Source organism: Lissotriton helveticus, chromosome 2_1 (assembly GCF_964261635.1).
Source record: "Lissotriton helveticus chromosome 2_1, aLisHel1.1, whole genome shotgun sequence".
Classification (NCBI taxonomy): domain Eukaryota; kingdom Metazoa; phylum Chordata; class Amphibia; order Caudata; family Salamandridae; genus Lissotriton; species Lissotriton helveticus.
In genome coordinates this window covers 1,334,435,804-1,334,454,387 of record NC_136059.1, presented here as the reverse complement: position 1 = coordinate 1,334,454,387, position 18,584 = coordinate 1,334,435,804, and the positions used below count along the sequence as shown (strand labels likewise).

At 51.9% G+C, this 18,584-nt stretch overlaps 1 protein-coding gene across 4 annotated transcripts in view; it reads left to right on the top strand.

Annotated features, from left to right (window-relative positions):
• The window catches only part of UBA6 (ubiquitin like modifier activating enzyme 6), a 1,111,768-nt gene that overhangs the window by 121,198 nt on the left and 971,986 nt on the right, over window positions 1-18,584 (top strand). For all 4 annotated transcript variants that reach the window (XM_078676253.1, XM_078676254.1, XM_078676252.1 and 1 more), the window contains exon 2: window positions 17,839-17,901. In XM_078676253.1, the coding sequence (XP_078532379.1) occupies window positions 17,861-17,901 (41 nt within the window). In that variant the 5' untranslated portion in view covers window positions 17,839-17,860. The remainder of the gene's footprint in view (window positions 1-17,838; window positions 17,902-18,584) is intronic.

Below are 18,584 nucleotides of genomic sequence, written 5' to 3'. Positions count from 1 at the left end.
AGCGGGTATGGGTTTTGGGGTTCCAGGGGGCAATTTTAGGGTTTAGGGTGGGTATGGGTTTTGGGGTGCCAGGGGTCATTTTGGGGTTCAGCGTGGGTATGTGTTTTGGTGTGCCAGGGGTAATTTTAGGGTTCAGGGAAGGTGTGGGTTTTGGGGTGTCAGCGGGCAATTTTAGGGTTCAGGGTGGGTATGGGTTATGGGGTGCCGGGGGAAATTATGGTTCAGCATGGGTATGGGTTTTTGGGTGCCAGAGGGTAATTTTAGGGTGTGGGGTGGGTATGGGTTTTGGGGTGCCAGGTGTGGGGGGGATACTTTTAGGGTTCAGGGTGGGTGTGGGTTTTGGGGTGCCATGGGATTAATTTTAGGGTTCAGCGTGGGTATGTGTTTTATAGTGCCAGGGGTAATTTTAGGGTTTAAGGCAGGTGTGGGTTTTGGGATGTTAGGGGGCTATTTTAGGGTTCAGGGTGGTTATGGGGCGCCAGAGGGGAATTTATGGTTCTGCATGGGTATGGGTTTTGGGGTGCCTGGGGTAATTTTAAGGTTCAGGGTGGGTATGGGTTTTGGAGGGCAATGAGGGAATTTATGGTTCAGCATGGGTATGGTTTCTGGGGTGCCAGGGGTAATTTAAGGTTCAGGGTGGTAATGGGTTTTGGGGTGCCAGGGGGTAATTTTAGGGTGTGGGGTGGGTATGGGTTTTGGGGTTCCGCGGGGGGGGATAATTTTAGGGATCAGGATGGGTATGGGTTTTGGGGTGCCAGGGGTAATTTTAGGGTTCAGGGCGGGTATGGGTTTTAGGGTGTGAGGGGGTTAATGTTAGGGTTCAACGTGGGTGTGAGAAGTTGGCCTGATGTGCAGTGCTCACTATTCTAGTGATCACTATATATCAGTCCAAACAACCCTTATTGATGATTGGTTGTAAGTCAACCTTATAGACCAGCTATCCTAGTAGCATGGATACGAGCAGTCTAAGGCTAAGACTCTAGAGGGCGTGTTAAGCCAGCTGTTTTACCATCACCTTACCCCTTGAACACCCAGTGAAAGGACACCACACAAGTTGTTATGAAAATAAACAGTGTATTTATTTATAACAAGACTACCCTGGCTCTTTATGAGACAGGGAGCTAAGCACACAACAAAACTCTTACGAAAATACTTTTAAGTTAGCACGTTACACAAATGCCCGAGGGGCACGAAAAACCATATACGCTAAAAGTGGAATGCGAATTACTAGCAGGTAAGTAACAGTTCTAATAGGCTTTGGAATCGCTAGGACTGGACTAGGGAATCGTTAGATTACTACTAGGAGGCCTAGGGGACTCGGGTGCAGAGTGTGCACTCTCACGCGGGATGCGGGACAAAGTCTATGGAAGCTAGAATTCACAAAGTTAGTGTTCACGGGCGAACCCGACCTGGTAGGGAGAAAACGACAGTGGATCCTGACCCTTGGATAGTGAGGCTATGCTGGGACACCGGAGTGCCGAAGTTACCTAGCCCAGGGGCTGCAGCTGCATAGGTCTGAAAAGACGTCGGGGATCTCGTTGCCGGACCAGGAGCCTGGAAGGAAGAAGTTGCTGGCAGGCGACCAGTGAAGAAAAGTTCGATGGATCCAAGCCTGGATCAAGGAAGAAGAAAACCTGAAAGCAGAGGGGACCAAGTTCTTGAATCACTAGCCAGTGATTAAGTGGGCACCAGGATGGCACCGGGCGAAGTCACCGCAGTCAGGTGAGTGGGCGCTGCTGGGCTCTGCAGTCTCTCGGACCAGGAGGCGTTGTCGGCGACCAGGATGGAGGTGCGAGCTGTCCCACGAAGGATGAAGTCGTCGGCGTCGAAGTTACCCAGGGGTGGGCAACAAGCCTTGGCTAATTCAAGCCCACGCGGTGGACTCAAAATGGCGTCTTGAGTGGACCAGGAGGGTCCGGGGTGCTCCTCTTCTGGAAGGGAGCAAGGGCCAGTCTGGAGCAACCAGACCAGCAGCAGAAATGTCGTCGGGCGTCGTCAGGAAGGCCACAAGCCAACGGGCTAGTAGCCAAACAACGCGGTGAACAGCGGAAAGCAGAAGGGCCCCACGCAGATCGTGGAGATGCTGGGGGGCTGCACTTCGGAGCTGGAGCTGCTCAGAGTCGGGGCTTCTCGGACCCCAAAGCACTCACCAGGAATTCACTCGGCGGGCTTGCTGGAAAGAAGTCGTGCAGTCTTGAAGATGGCCGGTCCCTCGAGGTCTCGTCACACCCACGGTTCTCAGCTGGGCTGTAGAGGTGGGTAGAGGTCAGAGGTGCCAGGGAAGCCGGTTCTCGTCGAGCTGGGCAGTCGGATTCCGGAGGAAGGACTTGCAGCAGACCGCAGTGTTCTTAGATGGTGCCTGCGGATGCAGGGTGACTACTCCTTAGTCACAAGGGAGAAATCTTAGGAAGAAGTCTTGAGTTCCTTTCGCAGAAAGTAGTTTCAGGATTCAAAGATGATCTGATTTGGAAGGGGGCCAGTCTCTACCTTTATCCTGTAAAAAGGGGCTGGCACGCGACTAAGTCCTGCCCTATGGGTGGGACTAGGAGGGGGGTGGTTACACCCACTTCCTTGGCGGGCTTTTCCCCAGCACAGGGTCTAGAGTGACCCTGGAACTGGTTCCAGCCAGCCTATGCACAGTGAGCACCGGGGTGCCACGTGCAGTCACCTTCCTCTAAAGCCCTGCCTACTTACAATACACAAAACCCTGTCTGGGACGGTGCTGGCACCGCCCCTGGCAGGAAACCCTTTGTCCTTATCTCCTGCTCTGGGAGGACTCCCAGCAGCAGGAGGGCAGACTTGTGTCTCGGTGGCAGCATCCATTTTGTGGATGCTAAGGCTCTGTCTGACTTTTAACCGGGTTATAGGTTACAGGCATGTCGTGTCCCTCTAGAAGGGTGGAATGCTAACCCCGTCGCCAGAATTGGCGAGGGGTTAGTATTCCAATTCGTATGACACCTTACTCGACATGTTTTGATAAAGCGATACCAGAGTTGGCACATAACCGCGAGGATTATAATGCACTTAAGAGAATATGGTATGCGATATCATGGAAACGGCTAAGGGATGGATCCCGAAAGCCGCAGACAGGCTCAGCTCATGCCAGAGCACCATCTCACACGATTCCAAGCACTCTGCCTTCAGGATTGTTAAGGCCTGCCATAGGAGTGACTGATAGGAGATCTGTGTGTCCATTTTAGGGTTAGATATAGGTATACTATATCTAAAGCAAAGGGTGAGTACACCACCTTGCCCCAGCTGTCGTGCAGCCAGTTGTGTCAGTTTTAGTTAGTCAATCCAGGGGTGGCACAATACATGCTTCAGCCCCTGGGAGACTTCTGGGTGCACCTCAGCCCTGGGTACAGGGACTTGGAGAGGGCCCAGTGCCAATTCAGTACCTGGGTACAATTTGGATAGAGAGAACAGCTAGGCTGTGGGTCTGATTAGCAGGCCCACAGCCAGGGAAAGTCGTAAACCAGTGCAGCAAAAAGCAAAAATCTGGGTGATCATAGGATTGCAGACCCTACTCTCCTACATGACCCCCCCCCAAACTTTGGGACAATAAGCTAACCTTGACCAGGTGAGTCTTCTTGCTCTAAGTGGAAATACCTGGAGAGCCCATCAGCATTGCTGTGATCAGTCCCAGGTCTATGCTCCACTGTAAAATCCATCCCCTGTAGGGAAATGGACCACCTAAGCAGTTTGGGGTTTTCACCCTTCATCTGATTTAGCCACAAGAGGGGCTTATGGTCTGTCTGAATGGTGAAGTGAGTGCCAAACAAGTAGGCCCTCAGCTTCTTCAGGGCCCAGACCACAGCAAAGGCCTCCCTCTCAATAGCTGACCAATTTTTCTCTCTGGGTGTCAACCTCCTACTAATGAAAGCAATAGGCTGATCATTACCATCAAAATTCAGTTGAGACAGAACAGCTCCCACACCCAACTCAGAAGCATCTGTTTGGACAATGAATGGCTTGGAGTAATCTGGACTCTTGAGGATAGGTGCTGTGCACATGGCCTGCTTTAGGTCATTGAATGCTTTCTGACAGCTTGCTGTCCACTGAACTTTCTTTGGCATCTTTTTGCTTGTCAGGTCATTAAGGGGGGTCACTATGGACCCATAATTTCTGACAAACTTCCTATAGTACCCAGTCAGGCCCAAGAAAGCTCGAACCTGAGTCTGGGTGATTGGAGGAGTCCAGTCCTTGATGGCCTGTATCTTACTCTCCAGTGGCTGAACCTGGCCTCCACCTACAAGGTGGCCCAGGTATACAACCTGTGACTGCCCTATCTGGCACTTTGTGGCCTTGATAGTGAGGCCTGCCTTTTGCAGGGCCTCTAACACTTTCCTCAGGTGGACCAGGTGATCCTCCCAGGTGGAGCTAAAGACAGCAATATCGTCAAGATAAGCTGCACAGAAGTCATCCAGCCCAGTGAGGACTTGATTCACCAACCTTTGGAAGGTGGCAGGTGCATTTTTCAGTCCAAAGGGCATTACCACAAATTGATAATGCCCTCCAGGGGTAGAAAATGCTGTCTTGGGTTTGGCTTCCTCAGCTAACCTGATTTGCCAATACCCAGCTGTCAAATCAAATGTGCTTAAGAAGTTGGCAGAAGCCAATCTATCTATAAGCTCATCTGCTCTTGGTATTGGGTGGGCGTCAGTCTTAGTGACTGCATTGAGGCCTCTGTAGTCTACGCAAAACCTCATCTCTCTCTTACCACCCTGGGTGTGAGGCTTTGGCACTAGAACTACTGGGCTAGCCCAAGGGCTATCTGAGGGCTCAATGACTCCCAGTTCCAACATTTTCTGCACTTCAGTTTTGATGCAGTCTCTAACATGATCAGGCTGCCTGTAGATTTTACTCTTGACAGGCAGACTGTCTCCAGTGTCAACATCATGGGTACACCAATCAGTTTGGCTGGGTGTCAGAGAGAACATATGTCGAAAGGATTGCAGAACTTGCCTGCAATCCTGTTGCTGATGTTCAGTGAGGCTGCCACAAAAGACAACACCATCAACTGACCCATCATCAGGATTCTGAGTGAGCAGGTCTGGGAGAGGGTCACTCTCTTCCTCCTGTCCCTCATCTGTGGCCATGAGCAAGCTCATGTCCTTCCTGTCAACATATGCCTTGAGCCTGTTAACATGGAGCACTCTGAGAGGGCTCCTGGGAGTTCCAAGGTCCACCAAGTAGGTAACCTCTCCCTTTTGCTCAATGATGGTGTGGGGCCCAGACCATTTGTCTTTCAGAGCTGCTGGGGCCACTGGCTCCAGCACCCACACCTTCTGTCCTGGCTGGTACACAGTCAGTACAGCCTTTTGGTCATGCCAAGCTTTTTGAAGTTCCTGGCTGGCCTCAAGGTTTTTAGATGCCTTCTCCATGTACTCAGCCATCCTGGAGCGGAGACCAAGTACATAGTCCACTATGTTGGTTGCAGGCTTTTTGAGAGGCCTCTCCCATCCTTCCTTCACCAAACACAGGGGTCCTCTTACAGGATGCCCATACAGAAGCTCAAAAGGGCTGTAGCCAACCCCCTTCTGTGGGACCTCTCTGTAAGCAAACAAGAGGCAGGGGATCAGGACATCCCATCTTCTCCTAAGAGGTTCAGGTAGTCCATGAATCATCCCTTTCAGGGTCCTGTTGAATCTCTCAACAAGCCCATTGCATTGTGGATGATAGGGTGTGGTGAACTTGTAGTTCACACCACACTCTTTCCACATGGCAGTCAGATATCCTGACATGAAGTTTGTACCTCTGTCAGAAACGACCTCCTTAGGGAAACCCACTCTGGAGAACACTCCAACTAGGGCTCTTGCCACTACAGGGGCTGTAGTGGTCCTAAGGGGAATAGCCTCAGGATACCTGGTGGCATGGTCCACCACCACCAGTATAAACTTGTGTCCTGATGCTGTCTGGGGTTCCATTGGACCAACAATGTCAATCCCCACTCTTTCAAAGGGAACCCCCACCACAGGTAGTGGTATGAGGGGGGCCTTTGTTGTGCCACCTGACTTACCACTGGCTTGGCAAGTGACACATGAGCGACAAAACTCCTTGGTATTCTCATTCATATGGGGCCAGTGAAAGTGTGAGACAAGCCTGTCCCAAGTCTTTGTCTGACCTAAATGACCTGCAAGGGGAATCTCATGGGCCAAGGTGAGAAGGAAACCTCTCAGAGACAAGGGGATGACCAGCCTCCTGGTTGCACCAGGCTTGGGGTCTCTTGACTCAGAGTACAGGAGTCCATCTTCCCAGTATACCCTGTGGGCACCTGTGGCATTCCCTGCAGCCTCAGCAGCAGCCTGCTGTCTGAGGGGTTCAAGGGAAGGGCAGCTCAACTGTTCCTTCCCCAGGTCTGCTCTGGAGGGTCCCCCTGAGCCCAGAAACTCAACTTGATCAAGTTCAAGCTCTTTAGGCTCAGTTTCCCTCAGCTCTTCTAGATCAGCCTCCTCAGAGACTTGATCCTCAACCTGGGGCAAGGGGGAAGGCAAAGCCTTACCCTTACTGCTCTTCTTCTTGGAAGGTGTCTGGTCCATAATTTCAGGATCCAGCACCTGTTCAGTGGGGCATCTTCTGGCCTGTGACCTAGTCACAGCAAGCACATGTGCTGGCAAGCCTAACATCTCCATGTGAGTCCTCTGCTCCACTTCTGACCATTGTGATGATTCCAAATCATTGCCCAACAAACAATCAACTGGGAGGTCTGAACTGACTACAACTTTCTTTTGTCCCTTCACTCCACCCCAGGAGAAAGCTACAATTGCCACACTATGGCTAGTAGTGACATTGCTGGCATTGGTCACCAGGAAATCAGTACCTGGCATGATCTGTCCAGGGTCCACAAAGTTAGGTGTCACCATGGTGACACTGGCACAAGTGTCCCTATAGGCCTGAGCCATCTTGCCATTAATCAAAGGTGTCTGCCTGTATTTGCCCAAAGTATTGGGACTTATTTCAGGGGACATATCCATATCCCCTGTACAGACAAGGACAGCCTGAGTGAGTGTGCCAACTAAGTTGTCAGACCCCTCAGTACCCAAGGTTAACCCAACTAATGCCTTGGGAGTGACACTACCACTACTGACTGTACTAGGGGGCGCAGTTGCTTTAGGAGCTGTAGTGGCAGGAGTTTGTCCTCCTCCTCTTTTGGTGCACTCACTAAACCAGTGAGATTTACTTTTGCAGTACTGGCACCACCTTTTCGACTGGCCTTCTTGAGTCTTCTTCTTCTGGGAAGCCTGACCCCCACCCTCTTTGGGTTGTTGGGGACCTGGTGAAGACTTCTGGTCATTTTGCTCATTCTTAACATTACCCTTCTGGTCTGCTTTCTTCTGACCACCCTGGTTCTGGTTCTGGTTCTGCTTGATCCTTGTCCTGACCCATTTGTCTGCCTTCTTTCCCAATTCTTGGGGAGAGGTCAGATCTGAATCAACAAGGTGCTGGTGCAGCAACTGGTTCTGACAATTGTTCAAAATTTGTTCTCTCATCATTAGATTATACAATCCTGTGTAATCTGTAACCTTGCTACCCAGCAAACAGCCCTCCAAAGCCTTAGTGGCACAATCCACAAAATCAGACCAGTCCTGAGACTGAGTTTTCTGGGTGTCTCTGAACAGCAACCTGTACTGCTCAGTGGTTAAACCAAACCCATCAACCAGTGTATTCTTCAGGACCTGGTAATTGTTAGCATCCTCCACTCTGGTAGTGAGGAGCTTATCTCTACCTTTACCATCAAAGGAGAGCCACAGTATAGCTGCCCACTGACTCTGGGGAATGTTCTGCACAGTGCAGGCCCTCTCCAGAGCAGCCATCCATTTCTGGATGTCATCCCCTTGCTTAAAGGGGGGCACTATTTTAGTCAGGTGTTTAGTATCTAAACCCTTCTCTCTATCTCTTGGGAGATTGCTGCCACCAGTGGGAGCTAGCCCACTCATCTGCTGCTCTCTTGCCAGGGCAAGCTTCTCTTTGGCCAGGGCAATTTCTTCCCTTTCAATCCTCAGTTCAGCTTGTCTCATCCTAGCCTCATGCTCCTTTCTCTGAGGGGAAGTAAATCTCCTCTGTGGAGGATTCCTTCTCCCCTGAGAAGAGGCATTAGAGTGCAGAGATCTATTGGAGTCCCTAGAAAGAGATCTATCTCTCCTAACTCCAAGGTTAGGCCCACTTCGGGTTAGTACTGGGGGTCCCCCAGATCCTAGCCCAAGTAAGTCTAAGTTGGTCCTAGTTAGCCTTCTGACTACCTCAAGACCTTTGTCTACCTCATCCCCAGAGAGTACCTCCTGATCCTCCTCCTCAACTGCTGAATCAGTGTTGGGGAGGTCTGGATCCCCAGAGGTTCCCTCTAAGGCTGGCATGCTCTCATGTAACTGAGAGAGCTTTCTGGCATCATATGTCTCTAAGAGACCTATCAGAAAGGGAATGGTGGGGTTAGACCCCTGCTTCAGTTTCCTGGAGACACAGATTTGTCTCATCTCCTGAAAGCTGAGAGCTGCATATCTTGAAGTGACCTGTGGAGGGTCAACACTGACCAGGGGAGTCTCAGTAGAGTCCCCCTGAGTCGACATGCTTTTCTAGTGAGGTGTAAGTGGTGCACTTACCTACACTATATGTTTGCCTACTGATCCCTTGCTAGAGTTGTAGTTTAGGGTGTGCTAGGCCCTAGGAGCTACAACAGCTGGTTCAGTAGAACTCAGAGTATTCTAAGCTAAGTTATATGTACCTTTAGTACTTATGTGATCTTTCACAAGATATTCTTAGGGCATGTGTGGTAAAACAACAGCAAGCTCAAATCCCACCGCTGCTCACCAATGTGAGAAGTTGGCCTGATGTGCAGTGCTCACTATTCTAGTGATCACTATATATCAGTCCAAACAACCCTTATTGATGATTGGTTGTAAGTCAACCTTATAGACCAGCTATCCTAGTAGCATGGATACGAGCAGTCTAAGGCTAAGACTCTAGAGGGCGTGTTAAGCCAGCTGTTTTACCATCACCTTACCCCTTGAACACCCAGTGAAAGGACACCACACAAGTTGTTATGAAAATAAACAGTGTATTTATTTATAACAAGACTACCCTGGCTCTTTATGAGACAGGGAGCTAAGCACACAACAAAACTCTTACGAAAATACTTTTAAGTTAGCACGTTACACAAATGCCCGAGGGGCACGAAAAACCATATACGCTAAAAGTGGAATGCGAATTACTAGCAGGTAAGTAACAGTTCTAATAGGCTTTGGAATCGCTAGGACTGGACTAGGGAATCGTTAGATTACTACTAGGAGGCCTAGGGGACTCGGGTGCAGAGTGTGCACTCTCACGCGGGATGCGGGACAAAGTCTATGGAAGCTAGAATTCACAAAGTTAGTGTTCACGGGCGAACCCGACCTGGTAGGGAGAAAACGACAGTGGATCCTGACCCTTGGATAGTGAGGCTATGCTGGGACACCGGAGTGCCGAAGTTACCTAGCCCAGGGGCTGCAGCTGCATAGGTCTGAAAAGACGTCGGGGATCTCGTTGCCGGACCAGGAGCCTGGAAGGAAGAAGTTGCTGGCAGGCGACCAGTGAAGAAAAGTTCGATGGATCCAAGCCTGGATCAAGGAAGAAGAAAACCTGAAAGCAGAGGGGACCAAGTTCTTGAATCACTAGCCAGTGATTAAGTGGGCACCAGGATGGCACCGGGCGAAGTCACCGCAGTCAGGTGAGTGGGCGCTGCTGGGCTCTGCAGTCTCTCGGACCAGGAGGCGTTGTCGGCGACCAGGATGGAGGTGCGAGCTGTCCCACGAAGGATGAAGTCGTCGGCGTCGAAGTTACCCAGGGGTGGGCAACAAGCCTTGGCTAATTCAAGCCCACGCGGTGGACTCAAAATGGCGTCTTGAGTGGACCAGGAGGGTCCGGGGTGCTCCTCTTCTGGAAGGGAGCAAGGGCCAGTCTGGAGCAACCAGACCAGCAGCAGAAATGTCGTCGGGCGTCGTCAGGAAGGCCACAAGCCAACGGGCTAGTAGCCAAACAACGCGGTGAACAGCGGAAAGCAGAAGGGCCCCACGCAGATCGTGGAGATGCTGGGGGGCTGCACTTCGGAGCTGGAGCTGCTCAGAGTCGGGGCTTCTCGGACCCCAAAGCACTCACCAGGAATTCACTCGGCGGGCTTGCTGGAAAGAAGTCGTGCAGTCTTGAAGATGGCCGGTCCCTCGAGGTCTCGTCACACCCACGGTTCTCAGCTGGGCTGTAGAGGTGGGTAGAGGTCAGAGGTGCCAGGGAAGCCGGTTCTCGTCGAGCTGGGCAGTCGGATTCCGGAGGAAGGACTTGCAGCAGACCGCAGTGTTCTTAGATGGTGCCTGCGGATGCAGGGTGACTACTCCTTAGTCACAAGGGAGAAATCTTAGGAAGAAGTCTTGAGTTCCTTTCGCAGAAAGTAGTTTCAGGATTCAAAGATGATCTGATTTGGAAGGGGGCCAGTCTCTACCTTTATCCTGTAAAAAGGGGCTGGCACGCGACTAAGTCCTGCCCTATGGGTGGGACTAGGAGGGGGGTGGTTACACCCACTTCCTTGGCGGGCTTTTCCCCAGCACAGGGTCTAGAGTGACCCTGGAACTGGTTCCAGCCAGCCTATGCACAGTGAGCACCGGGGTGCCACGTGCAGTCACCTTCCTCTAAAGCCCTGCCTACTTACAATACACAAAACCCTGTCTGGGACGGTGCTGGCACCGCCCCTGGCAGGAAACCCTTTGTCCTTATCTCCTGCTCTGGGAGGACTCCCAGCAGCAGGAGGGCAGACTTGTGTCTCGGTGGCAGCATCCATTTTGTGGATGCTAAGGCTCTGTCTGACTTTTAACCGGGTTATAGGTTACAGGCATGTCGTGTCCCTCTAGAAGGGTGGAATGCTAACCCCGTCGCCAGAATTGGCGAGGGGTTAGTATTCCAATTCGTATGACACCTTACTCGACATGTTTTGATAAAGCGATACCAGAGTTGGCACATAACCGCGAGGATTATAATGCACTTAAGAGTATATGGTATGCGATATCATGGAAACGGCTAAGGGATGGATCCCGAAAGCCGCAGACAGGCTCAGCTCATGCCAGAGCACCATCTCACACGATTCCAAGCACTCTGCCTTCAGGATTGTTAAGGCCTGCCATAGGAGTGACTGATAGGAGATCTGTGTGTCCATTTTAGGGTTAGATATAGGTATACTATATCTAAAGCAAAGGGTGAGTACACCACCTTGCCCCAGCTGTCGTGCAGCCAGTTGTGTCAGTTTTAGTTAGTCAATCCAGGGGTGGCACAATACATGCTTCAGCCCCTGGGAGACTTCTGGGTGCACCTCAGCCCTGGGTACAGGGACTTGGAGAGGGCCCAGTGCCAATTCAGTACCTGGGTACAATTTGGATAGAGAGAACAGCTAGGCTGTGGGTCTGATTAGCAGGCCCACAGCCAGGGAAAGTCGTAAACCAGTGCAGCAAAAAGCAAAAATCTGGGTGATCATAGGATTGCAGACCCTACTCTCCTACAGTGGGTATGTGTTTTGGTGTGTCAGGGGTAATTTTAAGATTCAGGGTGAGTATGGGTTTTGGGGGGCAAGGGTGTAATTTTAGGGATCACTGCGGGTATGGGTTTTGGGGTGCCAGGGGTCATTTTAGGGTTCAGGGTGGGTATGGGTTTTGGGGTGCCAGGGGGGTGATTTTAGGGTTCAGGGTGGTAATGGGTTTTGGGGTGCCAGGGGGTAATTTTAGGGTGTGGGGTGGGTATGGGTCTTGGGGTGCCGGGTGGATAATTTTAGGGATCGGTATGGGTTTTGGGGTGCCAGGGGTAATTTTAGGGTTCAGGGCGGGTATGGGTTTTAGGGTGTGAGGGGGTTAATGTTAGGGTTCAGCGTGGGTATGTGTTTTGGTGTGTCAGGGGTAATTTTAAGATTCAGGGTGAGTATGGGTTTTGGGGGGCAAGGGTGTAATTTTAGGGAGCACTGCGGGTATGGGTTTTGGGGTGCCAGGGGTCATTTTAGGGTTCAGGGTGGGTATGGGTTTTGGGGTGCCAGGGGTAATTTAAGGGTTCAGGGCGGGTATGGGCTTTGGGGCTCCAGGGGGTTGATTTTAGGGTTCAGGGTGGTAATGGGTTTTGGGGTGCCAGGGGGTAATTTTAGGGTGTGGGGTGAGTATGGGTTTTGGGGTGCCAGGGGGGGATAATTTTAGGGATCAGGATGGGTATGGGTTTTGGGGTGCCGGGGGTAATTTTAGGGTTCAGGGCGGGTATGGGTTTTAAGGTGTGAGGGGGCATTAACCGATCCTGATTATCTGCCATTTTAGCTCCGCCCCATTGATTAACATTAGCCACGCCCCTTCTTTTGCCATGTTAGCCCCCCCCGAAATGAAGACCTAGTTGCGCCCCTGCCCACAGTACTGTCTGTTTTGTGGTTTTCATGCCGCAGCTTGGGGTAAGTCATGGTTGGTACTCTCAATATTTTCTAGAAATGTAAAATGATGTCCATTCCCAGGATAAAAGACAATTTAGTTACATTGTTTTTCAGAACATTTTTACACTTTGGGTATGTGTACCTCAGCTTCTCTCTCTTGATTTGACAGTACCTAGCATTCAATTATAGGTATGTGGAACTCTAGCGTTTTTCTAGCAATATTGATTAACATGGCACACACCGACATTGGTCTCTGATTAAGTTATCGTTTTTAGGTCTCGTGACCTATCAATGTGCATGCGCATTGAGAGAAGCGAGACTATAGGGCTTTAAACAAAGCTTAACTAACTGTGGCGATTTGGTGCTGTGCCCGTGCGCTTTTAGGTCAATGCGCAAGCGCATTGACCTAAAATGCGCGTGCACAGCATCAAATCGCCAGCCATCTGTTCCCCAGCTTGGATCTCCTGGCTGCTCCTCCCCTAATTATCCGCACATCAAAGGCTGCTCCCGCCCCCTGCTTCACACTTCAAACGAATGCTACCGAGAGCATTTCCCGGCCGGCCGCTTTTAATTTCATTTCGCAAGCAGTTCCCCCTCCTCCCTCTCCTCCCTCTCCTGACTTTCTCCTGCCTGCCACACCAATCCAAACTGAGGCGCTGCTGCTCCAGTCCCTGTATTACTCCCACTCATCTATGATTAGGAATAAAAGACTGTCGGTTAAAAACAATTTCAAGATAAAAATGGTTTCCCATTACTTTTGCAGAATGTTCTGCATTTCCTTAACCGCCTCCAACTCTCCGACTTTCACATGCACATACCACTTTGCTGATACTGACCGAGACATGCGCTTTATAAGCAGGAAATAGAATTCTACAGGAAACAATACTACCGAAGACCATTCGAGGGTGTGAGCTCAATGCCACCTGAAGAGTACGTACAATTATTATACTTAAAGTTCAGTCAACTACCCTTGATGCACGGACAACCTTTGAAGAAAGTGAAAAGCATGTACCCTCACCCTCACCCTCACCCTCACTCACCCTCAACCCCTCACCCTCACTCACCCTCAACCCCTCACCCTCACCCTCACTCACCCTCACCCTCACTCACCCTCAACCCCTCACCCTCAACCCCTCACCCTCACCTCACCCTCACTCACCCTCAACCCCTCACCCTCACTCACCCTCAACCCCTCACCCTCACTCACCCTCACCCTCACTCACCCTCACCCTCACTCACCCTCAACCCCTCACCCTCACCCACCCTCAACCCCTCACCCTCAACCCCTCACTCACTCTCACTCACCCTCACTCACCCTCAACCCCTCACCCTCACTCACCCTCACCCACCCTCACCCTCACTCACCCTCACCCTCACTCACCCTCACTCACGCTCACCCTCACTCACCCTCACCCTCACTCACCCTCACCCTGACTCACCCTCACCCTCACTCACCCTCACCCTCACTCACCCTCACTCACCCTCACTCACCCTCACCCTCACTCACCCTCACCCTCACTCATTCACTCACCCTCACCCTCACTCACCCTCACCCTCACCCACCCTCAACCCCTCACCCTCACTCACCCTCACTCACCCTCACCCTCACTCACCCTCAACCCCTCACCCTCACTCACCCTCAACCCCTCACCCTCACTCACCCTCAACCCCTCACTCACCCTCAACCCCTCACTCACCCTCACTCTCACTCACCCTCACCCTCACTCACCCTCACCCTCACTCACCCTCACGCTCACTCACCCTCAACCCCTCACCCTCACTCACCCTCACCCTCACCACCCTCAACCCCTCACCCCTCCACCATCCAACCCCTCACCCTCACTCACCCTCAACCCCTCACCCTCACTCACCCTCAACCCCTCACCCTCACTCACCCTCAACCCCTCACCCTCACTCACCCTCACTCACACTCACCCTCACCCACCCTCACTCACCCTCACCCTCACTCACCCTCACCCTCACTCACCCTCACCCTCACTCACCCTCACCCTCACTCACCCTCACCCTCACTCACCCTCACCCTCACTCACCCTCACCCTCACCTCACTCACCCTCACTCACCCTCACTCACCCTCACTCACCCTCACTCACCCTCACTCACCCTCACTCACCCTCACTCACCCTCACTCACCCTCACTCACCCTCACTCACCCTCACTCACCCTCACCCTCACTCACCCTCACCCTCACTCACCCTCAACCCCCTCACCCTCACTCACCCTCACTCACCCACCCTCACTCACCCTCAACCCCTCACCCTCAACCCCTCACTCACCCTCACTCTCACTCACCCTCACTCACCCTCAACCCTCACCCTCACTCACCCTCACCCTCACTCACCCTCACTCACCCTCACCCTCACTCACCCTCACCCTCACTCACCCTCACTCACCCTCAACCCCTCACCCTCACTCACCCTCAACCCCTCACCCTCACTCACCCTCAACCCCTCACCCACCTCACCCTCACCCTCACTCACCCTCAACCCCTCACCCTCACTCACCCTCAACCCCTCACCCTCCCTCACCCTCACTCACCCTCACCCCTCACCCTCAACCCCTCACCCTCACTCACCCTCACCCTCACTCACCCTCAACCCCACTCACCCTCAACCCCACTCACCCTCAACCCCTCACCCTCGCTCACCCTCACCCTCACTCACCCTCACCCTCACTCACCTTCAACCCCTCACCCTCACTCACCCTCAACCCCTCACCCTCACTCACCCTCACTTACCCTCACCCTCACTCACCCTCATCCCCTCACCCTCACTCACCCTCAACCCCTCACCCTCACCCTCACTCACCCTCAACCCCTCACCCTCAACCCCTCACTCACCCTCACACTCACTCACTCTCACTCACCCTCACTCACCCTCACTCACCCTCAACCCCTCACCCTCACCCACCCTCACCCTCACTCACCCTCACCCTCACCCTCACTCACCCTCAACCCCTCACCCTCACTCACCCTCACCCTCACTCACCCTCAACCCCTCACCCTCACTCACCCTCACTCACCCTCACTCACCCTCAACCCCTCACTCACCCTCAACCCCTCACTCACCCTCAACCTCACTCACCCACCCTCACTCACCTCACTCACTCTCACTCACCCTCACCCTCACTCACCCTCACTCCCCCTCACTCACCCTCACTCACCCTCACTCACCCTCACTCACCCTCACTCACCCTCACTCACCCTCACCCTCACTCACCCTCAACCCCTCACGCTCACTCACCCTCAACCCCTCACCCTCACTCACCCTCAACCCCTCACTCACCCTCACTCTCACTCACCCTCACTCACCCTCAACCCCCCACCCTCACCCTCACTCACCCTCAACCCCTCACCCTCACTCACCCTCACTCACCCTCTCACCCACCCTCACCCACCCTCAACCCCTCACCCTCACTCACCCTCAACCCCTCACCCTCACCCTCACTCACCCTCACTCACCCTCAACCCCTCACCCTCACCCTCACTCACCCTCACTCACCCTCACTCACCCTCAACCCCTCACCCTCAACCCCTCACCCACCCTCACCCTCAACCCCTCACCCACCCTCACCCTCAACCCCTCACCCTCACTCACCCTCAACCCCTCACCCTCACCCTCACCCTCTCACCCTCACCCACCCTCACTCTCTCTCACCCTCACTCTCTCTCACCCTCACCCTCACTCACCCTCAACCCCTCACCCTCACTCACCCTCACTCACCCTCACCCTCACTCACCCTCACCCTCACTCTCACCCACCCTCACCCTCACCCTCACCCTCACTCACCCTCACTCACCCTCAACCCCTCACCCTCACTCACCCTCACTCACCCTCACCCTCACTCACCCTCAACCCCTCACCCTCACTCACCCTCAACCCCTCACCCTCACTCACCCTCAACCCCTCACCCTCACCCTCACTCACCCTCACTCACCCTCAACCCCTCACCCTCAACCCCTCACCCACCCTCACCCTCAACCCCTCACCCTCACTCACCCTCAACCCCTCACCCTCACTCACCCTCACCCTCACTCACCCTCACCCTCACTCACCCTCACTCTCTCTCACCCTCACCCTCACTCACCCTCAACCCCTCACCCTCACTCACCCTCACCCTCACCCTCACTCACCCTCACCCTCACTCACCCTCACCCACCCTCACCCTCACTCACCCTCACCCTCACTCACCCTCAACCCCTCACCCTCACTCACCCTCACCCTCACTCACCCTCACCCTCACTCACCCTCAACCCCTCACCCTCACTCACCCTCAACCCCTCACCCTCACTCACCCTCAACCCCTCACCCTCACCCTCACTCACCCTCAACCCCTCACCCTCAACCCCTCACTCTCTCACCCTCACTCTCACTCACTCTCACTCACCCTCACTCACCCTCAACCCCTCACCCTCACCCTCACTCACCCTCACTCACCCTCACCCTCACCCTCCCTCAACCCCTCACCCTCACTCACCCTCACCCTCACTCACCCTCACCCTCACTCACCCTCACCCTCACTCACCCTCACCCTCACTCACCCTCAACCCCTCACCCTCAACCCCTCAACCCCTCACCCTCACTCACCCTCAACCCCTCACCCTCACTCACCCTCAACCCCTCACCCTCACTCACCCTCAACCCCTCACCCTCACTCACCCTCAACCCCTCACCCTCAACCCCTCACCCTCACCCACCCTCACAACACATATTGTGTTACAATAGGTGTCACATTTGCGAAAGATAAAACTATTGGCATTGTAAATAACAAAGCTATTAATTTCGCTATTTTCAAAACAAGCACATAAATAAAAAATGTGTCCTTTACAATACCAATAGCTCAAACTTTCCTAATGCGAGACCTATTGCATTGCTGTGCTTCTCTCCCCTGCTGCACTCTCCTGCTCTCCAGAGATGTGGCCTAACGACCAGAGCTGCCATCTAAGTCACGTAAATACAAAACATGTTGCATTCCAAATGCTATAGGTGTCACATTCGCGAAAGTTATAACTATTGGCATTGTAAATGACAAAGCCATCAATTTAGCAATTTTAAAAACCAACAAATAAATAAAATATGTCATTTACAAGACCAATAACTCCAACTTTTCTAATGTGAGACCTATTGCATTTCCAATGCTTGTTTGTTTAACAACCTTAAACTGTGTTAGCAGTCCTGGTATGTGCTTACATTGTACTGCTTTTTTTTCATTCTCACCAAGGGTTCCAGACAAGGTTACTTGAGGGCAATGTACTAATGGAGAAAACACTCATTGGTGGTTAAGTTACCAGTATGTTCAAATAAAGAGAACGAGAAAGACAATCAGTGACTCCATCTGTATTATGAATACAACACATTAGTTTTGTAATTATTTGGCCTTTGCTAATGCTTCCTCTTTTCCTTGTTAGGTAATCTTTTTGTTCTGTCATCATGGCAACAGATACCATGGAAATAGATGATGCGCTGTACAGGTAAGCTTTAACTCTTGATGCTCGTCTTGATCCCTTCATTGATAATCAAATATTCTATGGTTGTGCAGTTTGCTGCTTGCTATATTTCATTGGAGTGTGGAAATTAAAACGTGACTGGGATAGTCCTCTTTAAATGCATAGTCAACAAAGAATGATTTACTTGTCAAATTGTCTCTTCTTGATGTGCCTCTAATCTCCTGCAGAGCATTTGATAAATGTGGGACTTGATTTCAACATTCTGAGATACTTTGTTATCAATAGGTTTAAAAACCCAACCAATGGTCAGAAACCCCTCATCTTCATTTTACAGAATTCTTCGCCATTGGGTAACATCCCTCATCCCTTTAGCTTGTCGGATAGGTGTGGGGTTCAGTGTAGCTTACTACACCTGGTCTGGCATGACCTTAGACTTAAAAATATTAAGGCGAGTTTGTCAGCAATTTATATATATGAAAAATAATTTTTGGAAGTAGTCCTAGTACTTCTCTGTGTTTAACGGTTTTATGAAGAGCGTTGAGAGTTCTATTAACAAACCTTTATTGCTTTTCAATCTGCACATATATTTAGGTTTTTCTTATTAGGCTGTTATTTGTGCTTTATTTTGAAACATTTGTATATCAAAATAGGATAGAGAGGATATACTGGGTTCATCCTCCAAGACAGAATCAAAATACCATAAGAGA